The 18,103-nt window shown below is 38.0% G+C and overlaps 1 protein-coding gene across 9 annotated transcripts in view; it reads left to right on the forward strand.

Moving 5' to 3' along the window:
* The window catches only part of CLOCK (clock circadian regulator), a 168,516-nt gene that overhangs the window by 128,587 nt on the left and 21,826 nt on the right, over positions 1–18,103 (forward strand). For 8 of the 9 annotated variants that reach the window (XM_059670827.1, XM_059670836.1, XM_059670810.1 and 5 more), the window contains 6 exons: positions 3,751–3,898; positions 6,001–6,076; positions 10,558–10,699; positions 12,490–12,590; positions 12,949–13,038; positions 16,346–16,498. In XM_059670827.1, coding sequence (XP_059526810.1) covers positions 3,751–3,898; positions 6,001–6,076; positions 10,558–10,699; positions 12,490–12,590; positions 12,949–13,038; positions 16,346–16,498 — 710 coding nt within the window. The remainder of the gene's footprint in view (positions 1–3,750; positions 3,899–6,000; positions 6,077–10,557; positions 10,700–12,489; positions 12,591–12,948; positions 13,039–16,345; positions 16,499–18,103) is intronic. The other variant, XM_059670874.1, reaches the window with a different exon arrangement.

Raw genomic sequence — 18,103 nt, forward strand, 5'->3', positions numbered from 1 at the left:
TTTCAGAGAGGAAGGGAGAGGGAGACAGAGATAGAAACATCAATGATGAGAGAGAATCATTGATTGGCTGCCTCCTGCATGTCCCTTACTGGGCATGTGCCCTTGACTGGAATCAAACCCAGGACCTTTAGTCCACAGGCTGACGCTCTATCCACTGAGCAGAAAAGGCTAGAGCCCATTTTTTATTTAAAAATTCAGCAAAGTGGGAGTAGAGGAAACATATCTCAACATAATAAAAGTCACATATCCACAAATCCACAGCTGCCAACATGCCCACTGGGAAAAACTACAAGTATTTCCTTTAAGAGCAGGAATAAGCTATGTCTACTTTCATTACTCTTATTTAACATAGTAGTGGAAATCTTAGCCACAGCAATCAGACAAGAAGAAGAAAAAAGGCATCTAAATTGGAAAGGAAGAAATAAAACTGTCACCAGATGACATGATACTGTCATATACAGAACCCTAAAGTATGATTTCACACACAAAAAATAACTAGAACCAATAAATGAATTTAGTAAAGAAGCATGATATAAAATAAATATCCAGAAATCAATTGCATTTCTATACACCAATACTGAACTATTAGAAAGAGAAACTAAGAAAATGATCCCATTCACAGTTGCTTTAAAAATAAAATGCCTAGGAATAAATTTAATGGAAGTAAGAGACCTGTACTAGGAAAATTATGACATTGAAGAAAGAAATTGAAGAAGACACAAATAAGTGGAAGCATATGTCATCCTTTTCAAAGATAGAAAGAATTAAGATCATTAAAATGTCCATACAACCGAAAGCAATCTATAGATTCAATGCAATTCCTATCAATATACTAATGGTGTATTTCACAGAATTAGAACAAATATTCCAAAAATGTATGTGGAGCAACAAAAGACCCAGGATAGCCACAGTAATCTTGAGAAAGAACAACAAAGTTGAAAGAATCATGGTACCTAGTACCAAACTAATATACTATAAGGCCATAGCAATCAAAACAGCATGGTACTAGCATAAATTAATGGAACAGAATAGAGGACCCAGAAATAAACCCACACTTTCACACTCAATATTTGACCAAAGACGCAAAAACATACAAGGAACTAAAGATAGTCTATTCCATAATTGTTGGGAAAATTGGACAGGTACATGCAAAAAGATGAAACTAGACCATTTTCTTACACTGTGCACAAGCATAAACTCAAAATGGGTTAAAGACTTATAAATGTTAGGCTCAAAACCATAAAAATCATAGAAAAAAACATAAGCAGTAAAATTTTGGACATTTCTCATAGCAGTATTTTTTTTAGACATATATCTCCTTGGGCAAAGAAAAAATAAACAAATGGGAATACATAAAACTAAAATGTTTTTGCACAAAGGGAACCATCTACTAAATGAAAAGATAACCCACTGAGAACATATTTGCCAATGACTCATGTGATAAGGGGTAAATATCCAAAATTTATAAAGAACTTACAAAACTCAACACCAAAAAGACAATCCAGTTTGAAAAGTGGGCAAAGGACAGGAATGGACACTTCTCAAAAGAGAACATAAAGATGGCCAATAGACATATGAAAAGATCATCAGAAAAATGTAAATTAAAACCACAATGAGATATTACCTCACACTGTCAGAATGGCTATCATCAATAAATCAATCAGCAAACAAGTTTTGGCGAGAATGTGGAGAAAAGGGAACCCTTGTGCACTGTTGGTGGGAATGCAGATTGGTATAGTCACTGTGGAAAACAATATCGAGTTTCCTCAAAAAATTAAAAATGAAACTGCCTTGTGACCCAGTGATTTCACTTCTGGGAATATATCCGCAGAAACACAAAACACTAATTGGAAAGAATATATGCACCCCTATGTTCATTTCAGTGTTATTTACAATATCTAAGATTTGGAAGCAGCCCAAGTTCCCATCAATAGAGTGGATAAAAACACCATGGTACATTTACACAATGGAATACTACCTGGCTGTAAAAAAAGAGGAAAGGTTACTCTTTGCAACAGCATGGATGGACTTGAGAGCATTATGCTAAATGAAATAAACCAATCAGAGAAAGACAAGTACCATATGATTTCACTCAAATGTAGAATCTAACGAACAAAATAAATTAACAAAATAGAAACAGACTCACAGAGACCAGACTGACAGCTGTCAGAGGGAGCTAGGTTGGAGGGGCAGGTTGAAGGGATTAATTTCTTAAAAAAGAAGACTAATAGACACAGATAGCAGAGTGGTAATTGTCAGAGGGAAAGGAGGGTGGGAGGTGGCGGGGGGGGGGGGGGGCGGGGGGGGGGGAGGGGAGATGTAGAAGAGGGTATAGGGAGGATAAATGGTAATACACCTGAGAACTATATAACTTTATTAGCCATATTACCGTAATACATTCATAAAAAAGAAAAACATTAAAAATAACAACACCAGAAAGTAGCATTGAACGCAGGAAGCTAGAATGCTAATATTTTCTTAAAAATATGATAACAGTTCATGAATACAACTTACTCTGTGAATGTTGTGTAAGTTCTGTTGATTGACAAACTGGGTGGAACACCTTGCAAGTCCCATTTAAAGTAATAGGTTTTCATTACATCTGAAATCATAAACATTCCATAATAGTAGGAGTTAAAAAAAAAAAAAGCTGTGGTACATTTACACAATGGAATACTACTTGGCTGCAGAAAAAACAACAACAAGAAAATCTTACCTTCTGCTAGAGCATGGATGGTCCTGAAGAATATTATACTAGTGAAATAAATCAGTCAGAGAGAGACAAGAACCGTATGATTTCATTTATATGTGGACTCTAATGAACAAAATAAACAAACAAAATAGAGACAGGCTCATGTTACAGAGAACAGACTGACAGCTGTCAAAGAGGGAGGGTGTTGGGGGACTGAGTGAAAAAGGTGAAGGGATTAAGCAAAAAAAACAAAAACAAAAAAAACACGCAAATAAAACCCCCTCATAGACACAGACATCAGTATCGTGATTACCGGAGGTAAAGGGGGATAGGAGAAGGTAGAAGAGGCAGAGGGATAATAAATGGCGATGAAAGGAGATTTGACTTGGGGTGGCAAACACACAGTACAATATACAGATGATGTATTATAGAATTGGACACCTGAAATATATAATTTTATTAACCAATAGCACCCCAATAAATTCAATAAAAATAAAAAGTAAATTATTTAAAAAATTAAATAAACCTATTTAACATAGTTTCCCAAATTAATTTAACCACAACCTCTCCCCCTTTTTGGCTTAATGTCTATTAAAAAGCTGCAGAACTTACAATCTATGAAGACTATTTTTGGGGAATACTGTACTTACCAGTTCAAATAATTAGGTTAATCTGATTTTGGTCTGTTAGGGTTTAGAATTAAATGTTTCAAAGATGCTGCACCTGCCAGAGTACAGGTGTGATTACTTATTGTTATCCTTAGTATATCTGGTCAGGAGGAAGTCAGTATGTGAATACTTTATTTTTGAGTATTTGGAAGTTTATTGTGTATGAAAAGTATTTAAGATCAGCAGTAATTGGCTCTAAGTTGGACATTGTGGAAGATTAATTGCTTGACTTTAAGCTGTCTCTTTAGAATAGCATTTTATAATTGATATATATGTTAATAAAAAGCCAGAAGAATTGTACATACTGTATAGGTATAAATATAAATGATAGCTTTTGCTAAAAAACAGATTCATAACTTATATGAATCAAAAAATTTTTTCTCTTCTTAGTGATGCAATATGGGAAAGGCAAATCATGTTATTACAGGTTCCTGACCAAAGGACAACAGTGGATTTGGCTTCAAACTCATTACTATATCACTTATCACCAGTGGAATTCAAGGCCAGAGTTTATTGTTTGTACTCACACTGTAGTAAGGTAAATTATTTTACAAAATTTCTCAACTATAGTAACATCCATAATGATATTGACAGTGCAGTGTGTATGCATGACTTTTTTTTTTAATCTTTAAATTCTTTATTAGTTAAGGTATTACAAATGTGTCCTCATCCCCCCCCCCCATTAACCCCTATCCTCCCCCCCCCACTCAAGCTCTCAACCCCCTGTTGTCCATGTCCATTGGTTTGGCTTGTATGCAAATGCATGACTTTTTAATGAACTACTGAGTGATTTTCTTTATTTTTGATACACAGTTTCAATATATTATTAAATTTACTTACAGATATTATATCGAAAGAGAATGCAGACATACACACACACACACACACACACACATATATACACATGCACATATATATGCATGTATATATGTACATATCTACACTAATAAAAGACAAACATGCAAATTGACCATACCTTTGCTATGCCTTAAGCCATGCCCACCAGCTAATCAGAGTGACTATATGCAAATTAACCCCACCAAGATGGCAGCTGGCAGCCACAGAGCTGGAGCGAGCAGGAGGCTTGGGTTGCCCCTGGTGATGGAGGAAGCCAAGCTTACCTCCCACCCGCCCTGGCCGGCTCTGAGCTCCTCTCAAGGCTACAAAGTTTCAATTATAGAAGGTAAATAAATCCCAGAATAAAAAAGAAAAGAAAAAAAGGAGAGGCTGGGAGCTTCCATTGCCGGGGGGCTTGGTCAGCCTGAAAACGGCCCTCAGCCCCTCACCCAGACTGGCCAGGCACCCCAGTGGGGACCCCCCACCCTAAAGAGGGTGTGGCCAGCCTGCAAACAACCATCAGCCCCTCACTCAGGCTGGCAAGGCACCCCAGTGGGGACCCCAACCCTGAAGGGGGTGTGACCAGCCTGCAAACACCCATCAGCCCCCCACCCAGGCTGGCCAGGCACCCCAGCGGGACTCCCACCCTGATCTGGGACACCATTCAGGGCAAACCAGCCGGCCCCCACCCATGCACCAGGCCTCTATCCTATATAAGAAAAGGGTAATATGCAAATTGACCCTAACAGCAGAACGACTGGGAATGACTGGTCACTATGACACACACTGACCACCAGGGGGCAGATGCTCAATGCAGGAGCTGTCCCCTGGTTGTCAGTGCGCTCCCACAGGGGGCGCTCTGCTCAGCCACAAGCCAGGCTGATGGCTGCCAGCACAGCAGTGGTGGCGGGAGCCTCTCCTGCCTCCTCAGCGCTAAGGATGTCCGACTGCAGCTTAGGCCTGCTCCCTGCTGGTAAGTGGACATCCCCCAGGGCTGCCGGGCTGCCAGAGGGATGTCTGACTGCCAGCTTGGGCCCGATCCCCCCAGGGAGCGGGCCTACGCCAGCAGGTGGACATCCTCTGAGGGGTCCCAGACTGCAAGGGGGCATAGGCCAGGCTGAGTGGACCCCTACTCCGAGTGCACAAATTTTTGTGCACCGGGCCTCTAGTATATATATAATTCTTGACATAAATTTTATGGTTTAGAGCAGAAGTTGTAACTATTTTTTTTTTTTTTTTTTACCAGAGTCAGTTGTATAAAAGGAAAACTGAGCCCTAGCTTGTTTGGCTCAGAGGATAGAGTGTTGGTCAGTCTGCAGACTGAAGGGTCCCGGGTTCAATTCTGGTCAAGGGCACATGCAAGGGTTGCGGGCTCGATTCCCAGTAGGGGCATACAGGAGGCAGCCAGTCAATAATTCTCTCTCATCATTGATGTTTCTATCTCTCTCTCCCTTCTCCCTTCCTCTCTGAAGTCAATAAAAATATATTTTAAAAAAACTGAGTAGACAAGCATACCCTTTTTAAATTTAATATATTTGAATTTAAGAACTTTGCATTTACAAATCATTTACATTAGATACCTAGAAAAATTCAATTTAGATACCTAGAAAAATACAATTTTAATTAAGATATTGTACATTGTCTTTTAATTGTACATATGTTGTAGGTTTGTGTAGTGCGTGAAAAATAGTTTGGAATTAGTAATGAGCAAGTAAGACACATAGCAAACAGTGAATGAGTACACCTGTGCGTTATTTTAAACGAATGATGAAACACTAAAATTATATATTTTTTCATTTGTAGTTATGCAGAAGTTAGGGCTGAAAGACGACGAGAACTTGGCATTGAAGAGTCTCTTCCTGAGATGGCTGCTGACAAAGTATGTATCTTGCAGGTTTTTTTGTGTTTTGTTTTTTTTTAATTATTTCTTTGCAATGAAAGACAAGATTCACTAATTTATAGGAAAATTCTTTTTCAAATATTTTATTTTCTCACTTGTGACAGGGTTATAAATTTTTACTTTAATATTTTAAAACATCATCTGCTTCTAAAAAAGATTTGAAGGGCCTGCTGTTTAGTGATAATTGGATGAGTGACATGTAAGATCTCACATTTAAACTACCATTTATTAATTATCTATAATATGTTTAGGGTCTGGGTAGGTTCTTTATATGAATTACAAAATACCTTTTACTCCTCAAACATCCTTACATGGTAGGCAATATCCCCACTTTCAAAATATTGAAACTAAGGCTTTAAGGGTGGGCGAAACCTCCCCTTAAGACACATGGCTGGCTCCTGGCTGGTGTGGCTCAGTGATTGAGCATCGACCTATGAACCAGAAGGTCACAGTTAGATTCCTAGTCAGGGCACATGTTTGGGTAGTGTGCTTGATCCCCAGTAGGAGGTATGCAGAAGGCAGCCAATCAGTGATTCTCATCATTGATGTTTCTATCCATCTCTTCCTCTTCCTTCCTTTCTGAAATCAATTAAAAAGTATATTTTTTAAAAACACACATGGCACCCGGCTAGCATGGCTCAGTGGTTGAGCATCAGCTTAATGAACCAGGAGGTCATGGTTCGATTCCCAGTCAGGGCACGTGCCCAGATTGTGGGCTCTATCCCAATGGGGAGCGTGCAGGAGGCAGCTGATAGATGATTCTCTCTCATCATTGATGTTTCTATCTCTCCTCTCCCTTCCTCTCTGAAATCAATTAAAAATATATATTTAAAAAAATATAAATAAAAGGACAGATGGCTGGGAAGTTATGGTCAGAATTTGAACTCTGGTTTCTTTCATTATATCATGTAGAAGTATAGTGTATTAGTTACCTATGGCTGTGTAACAAAACTTAATGATGTAAAATAATAGTTATTAACTCCTAGTTTCTGTGGTTAAGAGTTCAGGCACAGTTTAGTTGGGGCCTCTGGTTCAGAATTGGTCAGGAGGCTACAGTCAAGGTGTCAGCCCGGGTCTCTTACAAGGTGTAATCAGGTGTGTGGAGGCCATAGTTATCCAACGTTCACCTGGGGCAGAACCTGCCCCAGGCTCGCTTTGATTGTTGGAAGGATCTGATTCCTCATGGGCATTTGGACTGAGTTCTTGATTCCTTGCTGACTGATGGCCAGAGGTCACCCTCAGTTCCATTCCAGGTGGTCCTTTCCATCAGAGCAAGTATGCAAGAAGATCCAGGGAGAGAAAATCAGCAAGATGAAAGTCAGAATCTTTGGTAACTTAATCACAGAAGTGATATCACGTCTCTCTTGCTGTTCTGTACATGAGAAGCAAATCACCAGGTCCAGCCCACACTCAAGGGGAGGGATTATATAAGGGAGTGAATACCACAAGGTAGGAATCATCATGAGGCATGTCAGAAATTGCCTGCCACAGGTATTTTCGACTTGTAGAAATAAGTGGAATGAGAAGAGGCAAGAATCTAAATAAAAAGTGTGTTAAACAGGCAGTGTGCCAGGGATAGTATGGGTGATATTTTTCAGTCATTCAGTAAACCTTATTAAGTACCTTCCGTGTGCCAGGAAGTACCAGACATGGCTCTAATCAGTGGTTCTCAACCTTCCTAATGCCGCGACCCTTTAATACAGTTCCTCATGTTGTGGTGACCCCCAACCATAAAATTATCTTCGTTGCTACTTCATAACTGTAATTTTGCTACTGTTATGAATCGTAATGTAAATATCTGATATGTTATATGTGTTTGCCGATGGTCGCAACCCACAGGTTGAGAACCGCTGCGACTAGATGGTAAGAATGCAGCAGTGAATAACACAGACAAGTTCTCTGCTCTGATGGATCCTACATGAAAGAATGTTTTAAAGAAGCTTTGTATATGTAGAGGAAGAATATCCAGTATGTTCTAATAAAATAAATTTTCTGAGAAAAGTGCTTTAAATCTAGGGTTCCTGGAAATGAGGACCATTATAGAAACTAAAGTAATATAGATTGTTCCCCTTTGCTTCTTCATTTTCCCTCATGCCAGTGTCCAATCCTAGTAAATTCAACTAGCCCTACTTCCAAAACATATTCCGTCTGCTTTCTCACCATGATTATTGTTACCACCATGTTCTACTGGGAGTTAGGTCCATTTGAGATATATTTTTGAGAAACTTCAGGGTGGTTTTAAAGTCACAAGTCTAAATTTGATAACCAAAGGAATGGATGTAGAGATAACCAAATGCTGAACATTAATGTTTGGGCATGAAATAACCATGAGGTAGGAGTAAAACCAGAAAGCTAAGTTGTCCTAGGAAGTGTAGGGATTACACCTAACGTGGAGTAGAGGAAAACGTCGTTGGAGATGAGGAGTTCCTAGAAAGCTGAGAGGCCAGTACAGACTTTTGGATGAATCATCCACATGGATATTGAAATTCTGTAGAAAAGTCAGTGTTGGAGTGAAGAGGAAGATTTTGAGCAATCAAATGCTGAATTTACAAAGATGCTTATAGTACCTTGTCTATAAAGTGCCATCTTTATTCTGATGTTTATTTTTTACACTTTATTGCTTTAATGTGATAAATACACATAACAAAATTTACCATTTTATCCAGTATTAAGTGTACAGTTCAGTGGCATTAAATACATTCACACTGGTGTGCAGTCATCACCACTAGCCACCAAACTTTTTCATCTTCCGAAGCTGAAACTCCATATCCATACTCATTGATTAAACCATGACTCCCCATTCCCTCCTTCTCAAGCCTCTGGCCACCACCAATCAACTTTCTATTAATTTGACTCCCCTTAGGCACCACATATAGGTGGGATCATACAGTAATTGTCCTCATGTGACTGGCTTATTTGACTTGGCATAATGTCCTCAAGGTTTATCCATGTTGTAACATGTGACAGAATTTCCTGAATAATATTTAATTGTGTGTATATGCACCTATGAACATGGGTGTACAAATATTTGAGCCTCTGCTTTCAATTTTTTGAGCATATACTCATAAATGGAATTGTTGGATCATATGGTAATTTTTTGTTTGTTTGTTTATTAAAGGTATGTTTTTATTGATTTCAGAGAGAGGAGGGAGGGAGAGAGAGCGAGAGAGAGAGAGAGAGAGAGAGAGAGAGAGAGAGAGAGAGAGAGAAACATCAATGATGGGAGAGAATCATATATTGGCTGCCTCCTGCACCTCCCCCTACTGGGGATTGAGCTCACAACCCCTCAGGTGCCCTGACTGGGAATTCAACTGTGACCTCCTGGTTCATGGGTCGACACTCAGCCACTGAGCTATACCAGCTGGGCAAATTATCTTTTTATTTGTTTGTTTATTCATTCATTCATTCATTCATTCATTCATTCATTCTCACCCAAGGATATGCTTAGAGGGTGGAAGGGGGGAGGAGAGAGAAACAGACAGACAGAGACATTGATGCAAGAGAGAAACATTGATCAGTTGCCTTCTGTATGCACCCAGGATCAAGCCCAAAACCCTGGTATGTGCTCTGACTGGGAATCGAACTGGCAAACTTCAATGCACAGATGATGCTCCAACCAATTGAGCCACTCCGCTGGGCTCTATGTTTAATTTTTAAGTAACCATCTTACTGTTTTTCATAGTAGCTGCATTAGTTTACATTTCCATCAGCAGTGCACAAGAATTCCAATTTCTTCATATTCTCACCAACACTGGTTATTTTCTGTGCCCCCCCCCATAATAGCCATTCTGATGGATATGAAGTAATATATTATTGTGGTTTTGATTTGTGTTTCCCTAATGATTGTTGATGTTGAGCATCTTTTCTTTATTGATCATCTCTATATCTTCTTTGGAGAAATGTCTGCAAGATCGTTACTAGTTTTTTAACTGGATTATTTGGGGGTTTTTGCTGTTGAATTATATAGTTTTTTATATGTTCTGGATATTAATTTCTTATCAGGTAAATGACTTGCAAATGTTTTGTCTCATTCCATGGGTTGCCTTTCCACTCTGGTATACTTTTCTCTGGTGCACTTTTGTTGCTTGTGCATTTAATGTCAAATATAAGAAGTTATTGGCCAATCCAAGGTCATAAAGCTTTGCTCCTTCTGGAAGTTTCATAGTTTTTAGCTCTTATGATTAGGTAGGTCTTTGATCCATTTTGAGTTTTTGCGTATGGTATATGGTAAGAGTACACCTTCATTCTTTTGCACCTGTTGTTTCTTTAAATCGACAACGAAGCCAAAACCATCTGGCTATAAAAAATAAATTTTTATTTTTTTATTTAATACTCAAATATCATTGCTTTGTTATGAGTGAAAACTGATTTGGGGGGAGAAGGCTTAGTAAGCAGTATTGATAATTTGGGGTCTCTGAACTGAACCACAAGAAAACATTTATTTTACTCTTTCTCCTTAGAGCCAAGATTCTGGGTCTGATAACCGTATAAACACAGTCAGTCTCAAGGAAGCATTGGAAAGGTTTGATCACAGCCCAACCCCTTCTGCTTCCTCCCGTAGTTCAAGAAAATCATCTCACACTGCAGTCTCAGACCCATCCTGTGAGTACTCTAGCTTGAAAACAGACTTCTTTAAAGAGATTGTTTCTAAATTGTGTTACTAGTATCAGCATTGTCAATCAAATGGTACTTTAAAATAGTTTTTACATTTCAAAATACATTAAACTTTCCAGTGAGTAAGAGGCATATTGCTCACATTTAACAAAGAATTAAGTTTATGAAGTAACCTATAAAATATATGTGTAGTAATGTTGATATTGTTGTTTTTAATTCCCTCAAAAAGAAAGCAAAACTGTTTATTCCTTTTATTTATTTTACTTGTAAAGCCAGTAAGTATTCTTCAAATTTGCTTTTTTGAAAGTTTTTAAAGAGTCTTTATGAAGACTTGCATAATTGTTATTAGTAACCTTTTTTTAAAAGTAATTTTTAATATCTCATGGTATTAAAACTATATATATAATAGTAAGGAGAAAAGAGGTTGTGGTGAACTACTCAACATTGTCGGTAGAACATCAGAGGTTAAACAGGATTTCTGAAATCTTAGAGGAAAAATTTTCCCCTACTATAGCTGTTTCTTTTCAAAAAAAAAATGTTATTTTATTGTGGTAAGAACACTTAAAATGAGACCTACCCTGTTAAATTTTTTTAAGTGTACAGTGTTATTGTTGACTATAGGTACAGTCTGTAGTATAAATCTCTAGAGCTTATTCATCATGCTTAACTGTAATTTTATGCTCAGTGATTAGTAACTCCCCACTTTCCCTCTGCCGAGCCCTTGGCAACCACCATTCTCTTTAATTCAACAAATTTGACTATTTTAGATATCTCAGATAATGGAGTCATGCACTCCTCATCTTTCTGTCATTGCTTATTTCGCTTAGCCTAATGTCCTCAAGGTTCATCCAGTTGTTGCATATTATTTAATTTCCTTCTTTTTTAAGATTGAATAGTATTCCATTGTTTACAATACAGCAGTGGGCAAAAGTAGGTTTACAGTTATGAATATGTGAAACACAGGTTTATTTTTGTATTATTTATTAATTATTTTCCATATGAACAACTGTAAACCTACTTTTGCCCACTGCTGTATATACCACATTTTGTTTATCCATTCATCTGTAAATAGACATATAGCTTGTTTCAAATTCTTGGCTATTATGAATAATGTTGCAGTGAACATAGGAGTGCTAATATTTTTCAAGATCCTAATTTCAATTATTTTTTATAAATACTCACAAATGGGATTGGTGGATCGTATATGGTAGTTCTGTTTTTAATTTTTTTGCGAAACCTCCACCCTGTTTTTTAATTGCTGTACTGTTTTGTGTCCCTACTAACAGTGTGCAAGAATTCTAGTTACTTCACATTCTTGCAAACACTTGTCTATTTTGTGTTTTGTTTTTTTAATGAATAGCCGTCCTGACTGATGTGAGGTAATATCTTAATATGGTTTTGATTTGCATTTCTCTCATGATTGTGATGTTGAGCATTTTTTCATATACTGGTTGGTCTTCTGTATGTCTTCTTTAGAGAAATGTCCATTCAATTTCTTGGGCCATTTTTCAGTTGAATTCATTTTTTTACTATTGAGTTGTAGGAGTCATAATCATTATTATATTTGAAGTTTTTCTATTTCAAACCTTTCTTTGTCCTTAAAAAGGAGTAATTAAAAAGAATCATCTTATTGTTATAGATTTCACTTTTATTGAATAATTTAGAAAAGGAACTCAAAAACCTTATTTTTATTCACTGAAGTATGTTTTAAGATTCATTTTTGAAAACTGTATTTTATAAAGTACTAATTCTCTTCTGTTTTTGTTGACTAATCTCAGCAACACCAACAAAGATCCCAACGGATACTAGCACTCCTCCCAGACAGCATTTACCAGCTCATGAAAAGATGGCACAAAGGAGGTCATCATTTAGTATTCAGGTAACTCTTTTGTTAATATTCTTCTGAATAAAGGTTTATTAAAAGGGGAAAACAATCATCCAAGTCTTTAGAAACTCATTGGTTCATTTTCCCATTCTATGAAGATTAAAATAGTTCATCTGAGTTTAAATACTAGTGACTTTCAATTAAATCTAGTCAGCTCTTATTGAGAGCCCATGCAGGGTAATGTGGCAGATGCCTTGGAAGATAGAAACATGAGTAGGGAATAGGCATTTTCAATGTAAGTGTGAGGCAAATTGTAATTCAGTTATAAAGATACCATGGTGGTATTTCTGGTGGAAATATTCATGTATGGGAATGATCATTACTCCAGTGTTGTTTTCTATTTTGCTTCTAGTCGATAAATTCCCAGTCTATTGGTCAATCATTAACACAGCCAGTGATGTCTCAAGCCACAAATTTACCAGTTCCACAAGGCATGTCCCAGGTATTTTTGTTTGTTTGTTTCAGTTGAGTGTTTTGAAATAATAAATTGTTTTTAAGTTAGTACAGATTTTAAAAATATTCTTACAGATGCAGTAATCTCAACTGTGGGCATTTAGAATATCTGGGGATATTTTTGATTGTCGTTGTTTTGGGGGTACCACTGGTCCTTAGTTTAGTAAGCAAGGACCAGGGATGCTAATTATCTTTCAAGATTCATGACAGTTTTGTACAACAAAGAATTACCTGCTTAATATGCTATAACACCTCAATTGAGAAACACTACAGACAGAAATGTGTTACAGATGAAATATAGCTGTTCATTTTGTTCTTCCTATGGATATTGGAAGAATCAAGTAATTTTCATGCATTCATTCATTTGTTCACAAATAGAACATTTATTGAATTTCTTGTATGTATCAGATATTGCAGGTGGTGATAATACAAAATATGTAATATCTATACTAAAATATTTTTTTACAATGATGAGAACTGCAGTTCAATACATAGTCTATATTCAGGACATATAGCCCGATAGGTGTGCACGTTAGATGGATACAGTGCAGCCTGAGAAAGTGAAGGAAAACATTCTGGAAGAATTTTTGCTTAATCTGAGTCCTGAAGGAGGCCTAAATACAGAAGTTAACAAAACAAAGGAGAAGTATTACAAAAGTGACAAGAAATTGCTTTTTATTATAAATTCCCAGTGTGTAATTTATGATTCCGTATTCATTCAGTGCCTCAGACATTAAAAAAATTACTGACTAGTAGTAAAAATAATCCAATATTTTCTTACTGGTTTGTTTACCATTAAATATACCTTGACTTAACAGTGTATTAATTTCAAATAATGATAGATAAAAACAGTATTTTTTTAAAAACCTTTGCTTTATATGGCATTTATTTATTTATTAATTAATACTGATATACATATATTGACAATGCATTAAATTTCCTAAACATCATAATTTTGACTTTTAGCAGTGTATGATCATGTAAGGTGTTTATACTAGCATTGTGTTATTAAATATTATATGCAGTTGTCACAGTTTTTAATATCATTGAGTCCTCAAATGCTTTTTATTCTGAAAGTTAATAATTTTTATGTAAAAATTTAGACATACTTCCATTAGTTCATTAATCTCAAGATACTAAATAAGCATTTAACATTTTAAAGGCATATGTTCATGAAGTAAAGAATATCTGCTGTGCCAAAAATGTTAATAAGTGTTCAAATCTCATATGTTTTGTTCATAAAGATACTTTGCCTCTTAGCTCTATAATTTTATTTATTTTGTTTGTTTCTGTTTTCTTATTTGTACTTAATAGAAGTTCTGTAAGTGATGCAATGTAATTATCCAAAGGTATAAATAAATTTACTTAGGATAAAATATATTTGTATATAACATCTTGAATAATATTTAAAAAAATAAAAGAATGAGAGAGTTGAGGTACTACATTCGTAGTATTTTCTAACACCATTTGTAATCTAACATATGATATGGTCTGGCTATTATCAACTTCAGTAGTTAAGGGTTGTATTCTTTGAAAAGTAATATTCTGTATCCTCAATGCAAACTTTTAAAGTTGACTAAAAGCTTTTGGGGGGCATTTCTCACTTTTAGATGCAGTTCACTCTTGGAAGACTATTTTAAGACTCAAACAGATTTCCAATAAAATAAAATTCTTCCTGCTCTTATACTGTATCCTGTGCTGAATATTCATGGAAAAAATAAATGAGTGTAATTAAAATAATTAAATGTAGATTTAAGTAGTGAATCCCCAAATATGGCTCAATTTCAAGCAGTGGTAAATAAAAATAAAATATCTGCTTATCACTCAGATAAACCATAGAGAAATAAGTAAGACTGAAAGCCCTGTTAATAGAATAACTTTTTTTCGTTCATGTATGTATTCATTAATTCATAATTGCTTAGTCTTTCAAAGCTTATGTTTTGTACTTAACCCAAGAACAGTTTCAGTTGAAAATATGAGGAAAATATTATGGTTGGTTATCTGTCAGATTTTTGTAAGTTCCTAATGAATTATTATTAGGAATAATAATAACAAAGAGGATATTCTAGGGATGTCAGAATTTGTTATGAATAACTCTAGGTGCAGGCTACTTTACCATTCTTAAAGGGTAGAAATCAAATTAAGTAATTTGTTCTAACAAGTGATGGATCTACAATATGATCTCAGGTTTTTTAACATCACTGTGTACTTTTAATCAGTCAAGATGCATTCAGGAGTCAAAAATATGAACAGGGTTATTATAAAACACTAGAGGCCCGGTGCATGGATTCGGCATAGCCTGCGGGGATGGGGCAGAAACTGGCAGTCCAAAGCTGCCCGCTGCTCCTGCCTGCCACTTCTGCTCATCCCTGCCCCACTGTGCCTGCCGCCACCGCCGCTAGGTAGACTCGCTGCTACTCTGTTGTGGTCTCTGAGCTGCAGTGGCCAGCCATGAGTCCTGTGTCTGGCGCCCATCTGTCAGCTGAGCAGTGCTCCCACTGTGGGAGCACACTGACCACCAAGGGGCAGCTCATGTATTGAGCATCTGCCCCCTGGTAGTCAGTGTGCATCATAGTGACAAGTCATTTGGTTGCTTAGGCTTTTATATATATAGGTTGTTAACTAGTAACAGGGATTAACTACTAAATTTTTAAGACTACAGAGATAACAGATATAGAGAGCAACTCTAACCATAGTGAAAAGGAGAATACCCAAGGAAAGAACAACTTGGAAGACTTCTTCAACCCCTCCCCTAAACTTCTCTTCTAGGCCAGGCTGAGACTCAGATCCCACTGGGGGAGGTGTGGCTGTAGCCAATGGATGGTAGAGAAGTTCACTGAGGTGCCACAGACTAGGGCTGGAGAGAGAAAAGGAAGCCACCTGCTGGGGTACCAATAAAATTTGCTGGGAAGCTAACCACTTGGATCTTAGTGAGACTTTACTGGAGAACCACCTGCTAGGGTGGATGAGACCTAGTAGGAAGCTATCCACTGGCAGGAGAGCAAGAAGGAAAAACACCAGAACCAGAAAGATAAGCAGCTCCCTTTGTAGTATCCTCCAGCACCATAAACTGGTGTCACTCAGTTTGTGCCTGCTGGCAAAGGACAACTTTTTGTAGAGTCCAGCTACAGTATGACAAAGGCAAGCAAAGATGGGTAAATTAGCTGATAGGCATCCATTGATAACTGGCAAGACATGCTTAGCTCATGATATACTGCTTGCTTTTCTCATTGCACAATTATAAGGAATAAGTAATTCTAAAATACTTTACACTTTCTTCATTCATGATACTTCAGTTTCAGTTTTCAGCACAATTAGGAGCCATGCAGCATCTGAAAGACCAATTGGAACAACGGACACGAATGATAGAGGCGAATATTCATCGGCAACAAGAAGAACTAAGAAAAATTCAAGAACAACTTCAAATGGTCCATGGTCAAGGGCTACAGGTAAGATATTACTATATTTGATTTTAACAAAGCATGCCAATCACATTTTAATTTTTTAGGGAAATAGACTATTTTTAATAAAAAATGACATGCAAGAGAAGCTTCTGGTCAAGATGGCAGAATAGGTAAATGCTGTATTCATCTCCTCCCATGATCACATCAAAATTACAACTAAATTCCAGAACAGCCATCATTGAAAACTACCTGAAGTCTAGCTGAACCAAAGTCCTATAACTAAGACTATACAGAAGAAGCCATGTTGAGATTGGTAGGAGGGGCAGGTATGCGAAAGGGGCTGGTCCTACATCCATGTTTGGTGATTGAGAATGTGCAGGGATATCTCAGTTGCAGAGATGCCCCTGAGGAGCAAGGGGTCCCAGCCTCATGCCAGGCTCCCCCAACACAGGGTTTCACTGTTAGGAGAGAAGTCCCCATAACTTCTGACTGTGAAAACCAGAACAAGTTGTGGGTGAGTAAGAGAGAGAGCTGCTGGAGTCCCAGTCCTCCCTTTTACAGTGTCTGCTCACAGGGTGTTTTTCCCTCTGAACTTCAGCACTGAGGCAGCAGCTCAAAAAAATGCCAGGGACATACAGGGAGAAACTGAAATGTCTGGCTTTAGGTTAGGGTGAGGACCGGAGGGGCAGCTTTCTCCCACATAGAAGGGCTGGCAGAAACCGTTGTTTGCTAAGCTCTCCCCCTGCAGGTGCAGGTACGAACCATATCTTGAGCCTCCATCAACCTGGCTATCACTGTTGCCCCTGCCCTGGTGATTCCCTGAGACCCCTTCCACCCAAGCTTTTTCCAGTGGCTTTTCAATATAGACGGCCTGTCTTGGCTCATGCTGCAGACTTTCCTAAAATCTCTCAAAGGTTCACAACCCCAAACAAGCAGCATCTGGTCTCGGCATGCCCCATACTTCTTCTTGCTAAGTAACCACAAGCCGAGCACTAGTGGAAGCTGGCCTCAGTTAGCAGCGTAGCCTCTCAAGCCAAGCACTTCCAAACCCAGCACAAGTGGTAGTCATCTGCAGATCACTTTGTAGCTGATACCAAGCGGCCCTGGGCAGGAGATAGACAGCAGTTAACCTTGGCCTACACCTACAAAGAGGCCCCAGAACCAACATAACTGGTGGCCACTTCAGTCTACACCTGAGCACCACCCAACCACCTCCACAAATAAGTCAAAGGGCAGACTCACCAGGTACTGGAGCCCTCCTAAAGCAGGTCCTGCACCATAGGGTCAGCTCCTGCATAACAGTTCCTCCACTGTAGTCATGGCCAGTCCTCACAGTCTATTAGCTTGAGGGTTAGTCCTGTCCACCAGCAATCAAGGCTCAACTATAACAGAAGGGCACACACAACCCACGCATCTGGAGCACTTAGCTCAGGTGATCAGGGAGTGCACCATTGGGCCCCACAAACACCTACTACATAAGGCCCCTCTACCAGACCAGGATATGTAGCAGCTCTACCTGATACCTAGAAGCAAACACAAGGAGGCAGCAGAAATGAGGAGACAAAAGAAATGACTCAAATGAAAGAACAGAACAAAGCTCCAGGAAAAGAACTAAACAAAATGGAGACAAGCAGTCTACTAGGTGCAGAG

This window comes from Myotis daubentonii, chromosome 1 (assembly GCF_963259705.1).
Source record: "Myotis daubentonii chromosome 1, mMyoDau2.1, whole genome shotgun sequence".
NCBI lineage: Eukaryota > Metazoa > Chordata > Mammalia > Chiroptera > Vespertilionidae > Myotis > Myotis daubentonii.